Genomic DNA, 12,893 nt, shown 5'->3' with positions numbered 1-12,893 from the left:
TTTGTGTGTCAATACAAGAATTCACTGTTCAAGCCAGAAGTGTTTGGTCCAATCAGGATGTGCAAACACAGCCATATGATTGAGGTGACCAGTTACCCATCACTAATTGTGAATAATCAGAGATAGTTGAAAGAAGTAGCCTACAGCAGGTTATTCACAAACTGAAATCTTCTGTAACGTGACAGACTAGAATGAATAATTTTACCAAACTGTTTGCAGACAACTCAGCATCAGGAAAAAGAGAGCTACGTTCAGACTTTTTTTTTAAGAGTAGTTTGCCTGGTACATGGTTTTAGATGCCTTAAAAATCCCTACAACACAGATCTCTCAAGACAGAAAGATCTGAGCTGCAGAACCATGTACCCTGCACTGACCTCCACCTTTACTTCTCTGGCTACAGAAGATTCAGAGGGAGCCTGAAGAGTCAGAAAACCCTTGAAAATGTTACAGAATTTGTCTAAAAAGAGCTGTGAAGATCTGCAGTCCTTTTTAGCTCTGGCTGTGGTTCTTGTGTTCCTTTCTCAGTTCAGATCACCAGCCTTGAGCTGGTGCTGCTTCCTCCATTATTTTGATTTTTAAAAAACAGTAGGATGTCTATAAGACATCCTAGTGATTTAACCATATTTTACATTGTATCATGGGGTTGGAAAATAGTTAATGCTCCATTGCAGTTTTTCTTTAAAATCTGTTAACTCAAACTTCAGTTTCAATGTTTTTGGCATGCTAAGGTAACCACTGTTGCCAAAGTTAATATACTGAGTAGGTGTCTGGCTTTGGTTTGACGTGGAAGTTTAGTGTGTCAGTTAAACCAATGACCATTAATCACAGGACTCCAAGGGTGTTAAGAGCCTCAACCAACAGGCTGTCTTGGTAATGCACTAAAAGGTGCCACGTTATCTCCCAGGTGCATGCAGGAGATATGCAGCTAGTTTGAAACTCAGTGATTTGCTCATCACTTATATTTGCGTTCTTTTCAAAAAGGGACAGTGGAGAGGATTTATCTTGAAACCTGTTCTGATGTCACCTCCCCAGTGTTAATTGCAACCTGTTTGCTGTAAGGAGGGAAAGTGCAAACACACAATGAATGAGGTTGGGGTGGGGGGTACAACATATGCGGAGTAGGCTGATTGGAAATTGCATTACCTTGTGAGTAAAACAGAAAAGAGTCCAATCTTCTGAAGAAAGTGACTACCCATGAAATGGGAGTCTTGCCATGAACTTCACTAGGGCCGGATCTCACCCTAAGTGTTTGTTTATGCAGATCCCAGGGTCACTGTGTGCGTGAGAGAGATTGCAGGCAGAGAGTAGCTGCTGCAGGAGAGAGCGCAGGCAGGTAGCCAGGTAACAACTTGGAGAGCACATGGTCTCCCTAGCAACTTGCTCTTGGCTCCACCTGGGCATAATTAGACCAGAGCTGGAAGAGAGAGATTCTCTGGGAAACTACAGGGTCTCTAATTCACCTGGCAACAGATTGCAGAATTTCAACTGGGGGATATTTAAGAGTCATCTCCAGCACCCTACGGAGCTCTACAGTGAGGCTTGCAGCTGTGCTTCCCTCTTTCAATAAAGAGGCACAGCACACAGATAAAAGGTGCCAGCATGACCTGCTTCACCTTGAGATAACTAGCCTTTGTGTTGGCCCGAGCTAGAGTATATTAACTCATCGGTAGTACTGCCAACCCCCCAAAATTCAAAAACCAGGGGTCAGGCCCCACAGATCGTGGGATTGGCTTAAAAATGGTTACAATTTTTTTTAATTTGGGTTATTTCTGTTTGCCGCGTGGTTTTTGAGACTTCAGGGAGTGCTTAGGCTCAAAAATGAGACCCTTCTCCACAACCATGAAGGCTAGTAACTTTTTCTAGTGAAAGCTGAGATTTTCACGTACTTGATTCCAGGAGCTGGAGCTTTAAGTACCAATAAATTGAGAGAGCTGGCAACAATGCTTAAAGCAGCATATCTAAGGCTGGCCCTACGCTAGGTTATAAACTCCTTGGGGCAGGCAATGTGTCTCCCTCTGTTTGTACAAGATTCAATAAACAATCTGCTGGTCCCTTGAATGCTCGGCTCTCAAGGTTGTCGTCTGAACTGAACACCACCCTGGGGAACCGCCTGTGGCAAACAATTCTGCCCTGGCCCCTGCTTGGGTCTAGATAAGATCAGCTAACAGGCTGTTCCCATTTCTAACCTGTATGATCTTTGCTCTTGTAAAAATCCCCAAGCAACCAGTGTCTGCAGTGCAGCAGAGTAGTGGAGTGGGAAGGACTCAACTAGAAACAAGTGTCTACTTTAGCTGATTGAAACCTTTGTTTCCTGGGAGACTGGCTGCACTGACTCTCACAGGTGGGGACTTTTTGCATTTGTTCCTGTCGGGATTGCATATATTTAACTCCTTAAGGAGAAACTTTGCTTACCCTAAAAATGCTAAACATGCATTGGTCAGAGCTAAGCTGTGCCCCAGACCCCCAGCTCCTCTGAGAGGCCATGGGATGCTTTGCTTGTCCCCAGGACAGCTGGGCCATTTTTCAGGTGGACAGGATTTCAAGGTCAGCCAGTATTAGGGACTGTCTTTTTGTTCTGTGTACAGAGCCTAGCGTAATGGGGCCCTCATGACTAGGGCTCCTCGGTGCTACTATAGTACAACTAATTTAGGAGGGAAGGAGGTGGTTAAAGGTCTGTCCATAAGAGAAACCGGTGGAGGGATGCGTCACAGTGTGTTATAGTGGAGGAGTGGGCAGTGTGAGCAACCCGTTGCGGGGAGTGAGGCCTGCCAGTTGGGCAATGGCACTATGCAGCCTCTCGCTGAAACTCCGCAGCATTCCCACCGCGCCAAAGGTCCTCGCTCCTGATGGCAGCGAGCTGCCTTTGGCATGCCGTTCTTACCCTTACTTGACCTCCACCCTCCCCTGCCAAGGGCCCTCTAGCAAAGGAGTCTCCTCTCCCCTGCAAAGGTCAGGCGTCCTCCACAGGCTGGGATGGGCCGATGCAGGGTTACAAACCAGGACTAGTGCATTGGCCTGGGCGGCGTAGCCGTGTCGGTCCCAGGATGTTAGAGACAAGGTGGGTAAGGCAATGTCTGTTATTGGACCAACCTCTGGTGGTGAGAGAGGGGGCTGAACTGGGAATGGGGGAGGAGCTGGGACTAGAGGCAGAGCTGCTCTGGGCACGGAGAGGGAATGAAGGCAGAGCTGGGGTCGGAGGTGGGGTGGGCTTTGGGCAGAGTGGGGCTGTGGGCAGAGTGGGGCTGGGTGGCGCTCCTCCCTGCCCCTTGTGGGTGCTGGCCTGGGTCCTGGCATGTGCCCCCCCCCAAACATTCCTCTGCACCCCTCAGGGGGCATCCCTCACGGTTTGGGGACCACTGATATAAATGATCGGTAGAGGATCTCCTGCATGGGGGTCAGGGAATGTGCTGCAACTGTGTGGGTGGTGGGGACAGTGTTCATTGGGGTGACCCCATAGAAAAAGAGTCTCCCTCAGACAGTTACCTTGCTACTGAAAAAGGGTTATACAGTGAGGAGCGTCTTGTCTGAAAAGTGCTGGTGTTTCCGATGTGGGGGAGAGAGGGAGGTCTTTCTGGCAGAGTGAAATGGTGATTTTTGCTGCACATGATTCTAGAGGGATGTGGAACAATCACTGTGTTTTCACAAAATGCTCCTGCAATGCCTTGTGTGTTTTCTAAGGGATTGAAGCACATTCACGCTTGCTGTCTCACGCTCACTGTAACACACACATCCACACCCAGTCTGCTTAGATTTATTGCATATGCTGTTTTGTGTAATCTTTAAACCAGGCTGAAGATGGTGGAGCCTTCTGACATCGTGGCCCTGGACTGCGAAATGGTGGGCATGGGACCATTCGGAACTGAAAATGGATTGGCCCGTTGCAGCATCGTAGATTACTACGGCAACGTGGTCTATGACCAATTCATCCGACCAGAAGGTGTTGTAACAGCTTTCAGGACCCCTGTGAGCGGAGTTCGCCCAGTGGACATGGAAGGGGCCACACCATTCAGGGTTGCCCGGGAACAGGTAAGAGGAATCACAATCCAGCCTTGTCCAAATGAAACACTTGGCCTTTTGTTGGGCAGAGAGTGGCATTCCTCTCTGAGTTCTGTCCTGGAACTGGCATCATGGCATGGCTCTAGATTCATCGTCCAGCGCATGTGTCAATGTGTCACTGAACACTCCCCGCCCCCCACCACCCCGATATAGTTTTCTAGCTGAAATCTATAAAAGGTCGGGCCCAGCTGGTGAGGTGGTGAGGCTGACCGACCAGTTTGGGGACATGTTTATCTAGTTTGTACAGTAACTACGTCAACAGGAGTTGATGCTGGCTGCCACACACTCTCTTGTCGCTGCTGTAGGAAAGCTAATGAGAATAATCCTGGTTGCAGTGACTTGTGGGTTATTTAGCTGTTTAGGGTCACTGCCGAAGCTGCCAGCAAGGTGGCTTGTGTTTCCATTAGTTCAGTTAAAATGGGATCCTGATCCAAAAGAGATTAAAAAATAGATAAATGGCACAAAAGAACAGGGAGCACATGAAAGAAAATGCTCACAGTAAACAAAGGTAGGTGAATGTGCTGTCTTTGCGGATGAGGGACTGATGACGCTCTGTAGAACCCCAGGCTAGGCAAGCAGCCTTCCTCGATTGCCAATCCTCTCCCTACATTCCAGGCTTGGCTCAGCCTGGAACAGACACCGCAAAACACATACACCACTAGACTCATTGCATGTGGGTTACCAAACTGCCATCAGATGGTAATGACTTTCCATCACTAAGGCATTGATACTTTGCTTGGAAAGATTTTGGTTTTCAATGTTAAATGCATACAAGGTATTTTTATCAAAATTAGAGATCCTCCCTCACAGAGCAAACCTGTGATCCAATTGGTGATCCTTATCCTATGACGATTATAAATTGGTATTCTAGTAGCACCTAGGAGCCCTAGTCCTAGATGAAGACCCCAGTTCCTAATGCTGGTTGACCTTGAAGTAGGACTCTAGACCAATGATTTTCAACCTTTTTTCATTGCAGATCTGTAAAAATTTTGAATGGAGTTGCAAACCCCTTTGGAAATCTTAGACATAGTCTGTGGACCCCACGTTGAAAACCACTACTCTAGACCCACACTGGTCATGGAAATTGTTTTCACCGTGTAGTGTGGTGGCCAAAGTTGAAATACAGGAAGCTACAGACTAAGTCTTATGGATATGAGCACTTACAGGCCCTCTGACTGATACTGCATTTAAATAAGATACCGACAAGAAAGGGGAAACATTAAGCAAAATAAGTAATGCAGAAATAACGATAAAATACCACACGCTAAAGAAATGGAATTGAAAGAACATTTCTAAAGTGCTGCACATTAAAGTGCCTCAGCGTAGGTGATGTTCAGATTTACAATTGTGATTTGTCTTGAGTATCAGATATACGAGAAGGGGCAGGTTTTCAAAAGGGCACAGCACCCACAACTGGGCCGAGGTTTTCACTCATTCAGTGCTGTTGAGTGCTGGACCCTTTTTGGTAATCTGGGCCCAATTGTGGGTGGTGAGTGCTTCTGAAAATATCACTTAAATGCATGTGTTTCTGTGTGAGGCAAAGAGAAAATGTCAGAAGCCTTCGGCAAGCATAAGTCTTTCAGAGATGGGTGCACGCTGCACCTATCCTCGTCTCTAAAAAGCCCAAAGCCCCGGTTCTGAACAGTCCCCCGGCCTTTGGGAAAGTTTGACTATGATGACACAGGTAAGGCCCAACCGTCAGGTGCTTCTCTTGGCCTTTGGGGCTTTTTCGTGGTGTGAGCATTGCTTCGCTGCCGCCTTTTCCAGATTTTACAGATCCTGAGACACAAGCTGGTGGTTGGCCACGATTTACGCCATGACTTTGAAGCACTGAAAGAAAACATGTGGCACTACCGGGTCTATGACACGTGCAATGACCGGCTGTTGAGAAGGGAAAGCGGGCTGGGAAACTCCAGGCGCGTCTCCCTCAAGGTCCTTTGTGAAAAGCTGCTCAAGAAAAGCATCCAGGTAAGGAGGAAAATCACGCCGGGGCTAGCGGGTCGAAAGGGCTGTAGCTGGTGAAAGGGGTGTGGTTTCCTGATGACCCAGTCTGGCTAGTGGAAGAGAATGGCAGGCTGGAGTATTTGCTATGAACAGCTTTACAAATGTAGTCCCTTTGCTGCTTAGCGACTCATTCAAGAGCAAGTGTGGAGTTTCTCAGAATGTTCGTGAATATTCACCTAAGTGTCAATGAATCGCTGTTTGCGTCAGATAGCTATTATCTGCATTGTTCTATCGCCTGAGTCACATGGTGGTGTTTCTGCTCCCTGATTGGATGACTGAACACTTTTTTAAGCAAGAGAATGACAGGTAGTGAATGTGTGGACGAATATCCATTATGCTAAATTTCACGTCACTTTTAAGATTTGCAAATAAGTGGCTTTCATCCAAATACTCCCGAATAATGACTAATAGAAGCCCAGGAATCCTAGCAATGCGAACTCAAGGCTCTTATAAAAAAAAATTATTTTTTTTTTGGTCAAATTAGCTTTTCAATCAGCTGCAATAGCAGGTAACTGACAAGCCTGTCACTGAAGTGAATTTTAACCAATGAGGGAAGGTGAAGTGACACACAGACATTTACTTCTGTCTAGCAACAGCCATTCCTGGAGCAACATGTGACGATTCCAGCTGAGCTCTGCTTTCACATCTTTCTTATTAAGCTTTTTTCCCTTTAATTCTGTTAAAAAACATTTTTCGTAGAGGGGCACCTTGCAATTTGAATCCTATAATGGATCGTCCCCCTGACCTTGTGTACATTCCTGGCAGCTTTTCCTCTCCCACAGGTGCTTGGATGTGGGGGAAGTTAATGGAACCATCAAGATATGCATGTGCCTCCGTCCCCAGTCCTGCAATGAGCGCCGCTCCTCTCCGGTGCCCCACTATTACAGCTGCACACTCGTATGTCTATGGACTTGCCCATTATTAGAGTCAGTGAGGCTGCATGTTGGTGCAGGGGTCTGTCTGTGCAGAGCTCGCTGCAGGATCACAGCCTTGCTGAGTAACTGCATGATTTTATTGTTCCACTTGTGCTTCCTTTCCCTTTTACCTCCTCTGTCTGTTTGCATCCTTCGCTCACTGTGTATGTCTAACTGTACCCTCTCTGGGGCAGGGGCAAGGTCTCTGCTTGCTTGTTTTGCGAGGTGTCGACTCTAGATCATTCTTGGGGGCGGGGGCTTGAAACAGCAGCAGCAGCAGCAAAGGGAGACAAGGGCTGACTCTGAGCTGGGAAACTCATCTCCCGGGATTTGTCACTAGTGACCTGTTGCCTCCGATTCCCTGGCTCTCCTGGTCCTCTGATGGAAGTGCTGGGCTATGGATTTTCTGATGCACCCAAGTAAACTCTAGCTCTTGTGGAGCTGTTAAAGTTTTATTTGTATGGGGCCTCCAGTAGGGGATGGTGACGAGAGGATCTGGAGTATTTTACAATGCTCAATATGATTTTCTTTTATCACAGTTCTAGCTTTAAAAGGCTGGACAAAGAAAACCTCGCAGTGCAGCAACCCCAGATTCCTGAGAATAGAAATGGGAGCTGTCTATTTCTATTACAGTAGCCCTTAGAGCAGGGGTGGGCAAACTTTTTGGCCCGAGGGCCACATCTGGGAATAGAAATTGTATGTCAGGCCATGAATGCTCACAAAATTGGGGTTGGGGTGAGGGCTCTGGTTGCGGGTGCAGGCTCCAGGGTGGTGCCAGAAATGAGGCATTCAGGGTGCGGGAAGGGGCTCCGGGGTGGGGTGTGGGGAGTAGGATGCGGGGTCTAGCTGGGGGTGGGGGAGTAGGGTGGGGCTGAGAATGAGGGGTTTGGGGTGCAGGAGGGTGCTCTGGGCTGGGATCAAGGGGTTTGGAGGATGGGAGGGGGATCAGGGCTGGGGCGGGGCGTGGGGAGAGGCTCAAGGGTGCAGGTTCCGGGTGGCGCTTACCTCAAGCGGCTCCCAGAAGCAGTGGCCATGTCCCCACTCCAGCTCCTATGTGGAGCCGCAGCCAGGCGGCTCTGCATGCTGCCCCGTCTGCAGGCACTGCCCCTACAGTTCCCATTGGCCACAGTTCCTGGCCAATGGGAGCTGCGGGGGCAGCGCTTGGGGCGGGGGCAGCATGCAGAGCAGAACCCTATACGTAGGAGCCAGAGCGGGGCCATGCCACTGCTTTTGGGAACCGCGTGGAGCGACCCCCGACCCTTCTCCCCGGCCAGAGCGGGGCAAGCCCCAGACCCTGCTCCCCAGTGGGAGCTCGAGGGCCAGCTTAAAATGGCTGGCGGGCTGGATCCAGCCCGTGGGCCGTAGGTTGCCCACCCCTGCCCTAGAGGTTCCATTGTGCTAGGTACATTCACTACCTGTCACATAATGAAGGACAGTTCCTTCCCTGAAGAGTTTACTGTCTAAATAGACAAGACAGAGGAAGAAAGGCTTGTAATCCCACTTTCTAGATGGGGAACAAAAGCACAGATTAAGTGGGTTGGCCAAGGCCACACAGGGAGTCTGTGGCAGAGTCAGAGGTAGAACCCAGGCGTCCTGGCCCTGTGCCTTCGCCACATGAACGGCCGCCTTGTTTCTGTTGGGATTGCAAATTTGAAGGCAGAAAACCTACAGTCAGTTAAAAATTAAAATCACAGGAGCCTTAATAACCTGCTTGGCCAGCAGAAGCAATAGGTGTGAGCTAAAAATGAATAGGCACATCTGCCGGTCACTTAGCACTTCAGCTGCTGGTGTGTGTGAACTCCAGCAAAGACCCACTGATTGGTTGCAAGGAACCATTTTCACCAATGAGAGGGATTGGTGTGGCCTAGCAACAGCCTTTCCCTAATGAAAACAAGCCACTTAAACAATGTGAATGTCTGCAGATAAGAGAAAATGGCAAGATCCTCTCAGAAAGTGCCCAAACCTGGGGATGCAGTGAGTGCCCTCAGCTCCCATGGACGTCAGGAACTGAAGTCGATGGGAGCTGGGAGGACTTGGGACTTCACAGGTGCGGGATAACGGAGGCAGAACCACTAATGCATCCTGCAAGGTCACTCCAGTTCCTCCTATCAGCCTCTGTGCGCCCAGAGCTGAATGTTAGCAGCACAGGAAGAATTCTCCAGGCCGTGTAGAAAAGAAGCGAAAGCTGGTTGGGAGCTGTCTTGCTACAACACTGAAGCTTGTGCAGCACTGTGGGAGAAACGCACCTCTCTGAGCCAAAAGCGCACTCTCCTCTTGATCAGAACACGTGCAGCCCGATGGATGAGACCCAGGCCCAGATGCCACCAGGATGGCAGAAAAATGCCCAGAGCAAAAGAGAGTTCACAGACCTGTAGGAGCTCAGGGCATGTCCAAGACACAGCCCTTGATGGTTTTGGAATCAAGCTGGGTTAAGTGGGAATTGGACCAAATATGAGAACACCCAGCAACAGTCTGGGGGTTGCACTGCAGGTCGTGGCCACCTTTTGTATAAGCAAATTATTGCTCGGCATTCCTGTCCCCAGGCCCTGGAAGTGATCATCTGGAACTCTCTTCATGGGAAGTAATAGCACTGATGAGCTAAAGCAGGGGACCCACGCTAACAGAGCTGCCTTTGGGCCCTGTCCGGGAGAATCTCAGTTTTAACTTAAAACAGACAATTTCTAGTCCTTTTCCTTGTGCAAAGGTTTGAAAATGCAACTGATGTTAAACTGATGCAAACCAATGACTACAAATGAAATGAATAGACAAGCAGGTTCCATGCTGCAGCATTAAACCGGAGAAGAAGGATCTAACAATCCTTTGCCTGCAAAACACCCCCCGATCCTCAGCCCGGCTCTGGGCACTGGCCTGTGACTGTCACAGGCAGAAACTGGTTCTGTTTGGAGGTAGCCAACACAAATTGTTTCTGACCAGCCCCAGAATGCCTTGGCCAGCTCTGCTCATTAGTGTTCAGCCCCCTGAGTGCTTGCTGCAAGGGAAACTCCCCTCCTGAGGGACCCATGTAGTCCCTGCACCATGGATGCAACTCAGGAGCAGGAGAGGGGCCAAGCTGCTGCTGTACAGAGTGGGGAGACTCAGTCCCCTGACTCCCCAACAGCCGCCCCACTGCCAGAGACTGCAGGAAAACGCACCTGCCCCTGCTGTCACTGTGAAAATGGATGTTGGGTATGGAAGCCACCTAGATGTAGCAGGGAGGGGAAGAGGTGCAGGGCTGGAGAGTGTAGTGCAGGGACTGATGGTGCTGGGAAAGAGAAGAATGTTTTGCCCCACATCTCACTGAGGGTGGAGAAACCTTGTGGAAAGAACCCCTCATTCATGTTTTGGCGCCACTGCTCTGAAGACCATTAAATATTGGGGAGGAGCTCTATGGAGTTTGTGAACGTCTGGGAGAACTGTCAGGCTGGGCCCTGGAATTAGGCCTAGGAGTCACAACCTTTGGGCAAGTATCTACTGTGCAGTGGGTGGCATCAAGCTAGTGTGGGGAGAGCTGGAGGGAATCCTGCCCTGCCTCATCGGGATTTCTGCTCTTGGCAGAAACAAGAGCCAGCTCTGCACCAACTGGCACCTTTATAAACACAGTAATAAAATAATCACAGTGTCACTCGGCCTGGCTGTCGAATGAGTGATGCATTCTAGGGACTGCAGAGAAGTTGTTGTGGGGCTGACGCGCTAATCGCAGAGCTCATTTCTATGCTCGCTACAGATTGTGGCAGAGACTCTGGAGCGCTGAGCTCTGGCTTGAGCTTGCTGAGAGCCAGTCCCATTTTGCAATCCCAGCCTGGCACCTTCTCTTCAGGCATCTCTGCCTGGAAATGGTTCTGCCTGGAATTGTATCATTATAGAAATGATACAGTGCAGTCAGCATTAACCTCCCTGGAAACCAGCATGGAAAATAGAAGTGTGGAGCTGATGGCTCCAAGGCGAGCAGACGGGAGGGCCTAGGACCAGCGGGCGAGAAGGCCACATGCTGCATACTAAAGGGCACACAGACTCCTACTGAGAGACTGTCTGACTATTCCCTCCACCCTCCCTGTATTTTCCTTTAGTAAAATCACTCTGGTCTGTTGCTGTTTCAAGAGGGTGCAGGGTTCCTGCAGGGAATGTTGCAGCATCTAAGGCTCCTCTCCTTTATCCCACCTCATGATCAGAACGAGCACCCTCCCAGTCCTGAGTATCAGGATTTTTCCACTCTTTGGGGAACGGCTGGACACCATGAGTTCTACTCTCCCCTTGATACATGTGTGTAATTCCCATTCGGGGGCAGGTACCTGGTGCAAAGGGAAGAGAGGATAGGACCCCTCCCAATCCAGTATAATACTGCCCTTGGGTTGTGTATGTGCCTGGATGCCACAATGATCCCTCAGCCAGAGACATAATACACAGCTGAGGGGTGCCTTATTGTCAGCAGGGTTGTCTCAGTAAAGCCTGGAATGTCCATCTGGAGACCTTGATCTTTTCAGGCTGGTTTTGCTTGCACTAGGTCACTCTTGGGGCCCTTCTTTTGTTTTACAGACTGACAGAGAGGGCCACTCCTCTGTGGAAGATGCCAGGGCGGCCATGGAGCTCTTCAAGTTTGCCAGATCAAAAGGGGATGGCTCCATTTAAGGGACTTCTTGCTTTTCTGTGTCTCATCAGGTCACATGTACAGCTGCGCTAAAGGTTACGGGACGGGCTCCTAGTAACATGTCCAGTGATGATCTTGTTATGGGCTGAGTGAATGTCCCATGTGGGTAGGGTGACCATATTTCCCAAAGGGAAAACAGGACACCACACGGGGCTGGCCCAAGCACCCTCCCCCATCTCCCCATGGGGCTGGCCCTAGCTGCTCACCTGAGCCCCTGTCCCTATTCAAGGCTGGGGTTGCTGCTCATTTGAGCTCTGTCTGCCTGCCACTCATCTGAGCCCTGCCTGCCGCTCGAGGCTGCCGCTGCTCACTTGAGCCCTGCCTGCCCCCTAGGGTTGACATTGGGAGGGCTGCCCTTTTGCAGGGATGACCCTTTTTCTGCAATATAAAACCACCATAATAATGCTCAAGAATCAGAGGGGTTTTGATCACCCCCTGGTGATGTGCTGTGGTCACTCATCTTGGATATATGTGTAGAAATACAAGCTCAGTATGGATAATGAACCCATCGCATTAGTCTTGAGCCAACCATCCCATGGGTGCCCAGAACTTCTGGTATGACTAGCTGCATAACTTAGGCTCCATATGGAATAAAAGCTAGAGATCCTTAATGGCTGGTATAGGGACTAATATGTAGTGCTAAAGGGTCTTGTGAGTGTTTTGAAAGAAGTATAAACCTGTCTCGTGAGAACCGGGCAGCTGTGGATTGAGGCTGGGAGTCAGGTGACTGAGTTCTAGTCCCCAGCTCTGCCACTGAAACACTGTCCCATGTTGGCCCGAATAATTCCTGTGTCAGCTTCTCCGTCTGTAAACGGGGAGGTAGGGAGCGATGATGCTGCTTGCCCAGCTTCGTGAAGTGCTTTCAGGTCTCTGGACATGAAGTGCTATAGAAGTCTGATTATTGTTATAAATGAAGCTCATGGTCCTTGCATTGCAACACAATGTCTTGAATAAAAATAAAAGATGCTGTGAAAATCAAAATATTAACCTCTCTGCTCCTTTGACTGGTGCCCTCTTGACCTTAGTGGGGCAGGGGCATGCAGACACAATGCCGATAAGCCCAGGATAAGAACCCAGACTGATGGTATCTATCTGGTATATCGTCCATATGGATAGGGGCAGATCCTCCAAAGGTGTAAATGATCGTAATTCCATTGTAGTCAATAGAACTATGACAGTTTGCACCAGGGGAGGATCTGACCCATAAATTACTACTTTCTTTCTCCCACCTTTTGGCTGTCTTTTATATATTTAGATTGTAAGCTCATGGGGAC

General features: G+C 49.3%; 1 protein-coding gene across 1 annotated transcript; it reads left to right on the top strand.

Moving 5' to 3' along the window:
• Nucleotides 1–2,263: 2,263 nt before the first annotated feature.
• Nucleotides 2,264–12,536, top strand: ISG20 (interferon stimulated exonuclease gene 20). Its single transcript, XM_077828344.1, has 4 exons — nucleotides 2,264–2,341; nucleotides 3,789–4,026; nucleotides 5,824–6,024; nucleotides 11,508–12,536. Exons 2-4 carry the CDS (start codon nucleotides 3,796–3,798, stop codon nucleotides 11,598–11,600), a joined length of 525 nt encoding a protein of 174 aa, XP_077684470.1. The 5' UTR covers nucleotides 2,264–2,341; nucleotides 3,789–3,795; the 3' UTR covers nucleotides 11,601–12,536.
• Nucleotides 12,537–12,893: the final 357 nt, after the last annotated feature.

Source organism: Eretmochelys imbricata, chromosome 10 (assembly GCF_965152235.1).
Source record: "Eretmochelys imbricata isolate rEreImb1 chromosome 10, rEreImb1.hap1, whole genome shotgun sequence".
NCBI lineage: Eukaryota > Metazoa > Chordata > Testudines > Cheloniidae > Eretmochelys > Eretmochelys imbricata.
This window is presented reverse-complemented; position numbering and strand designations above follow the sequence as displayed.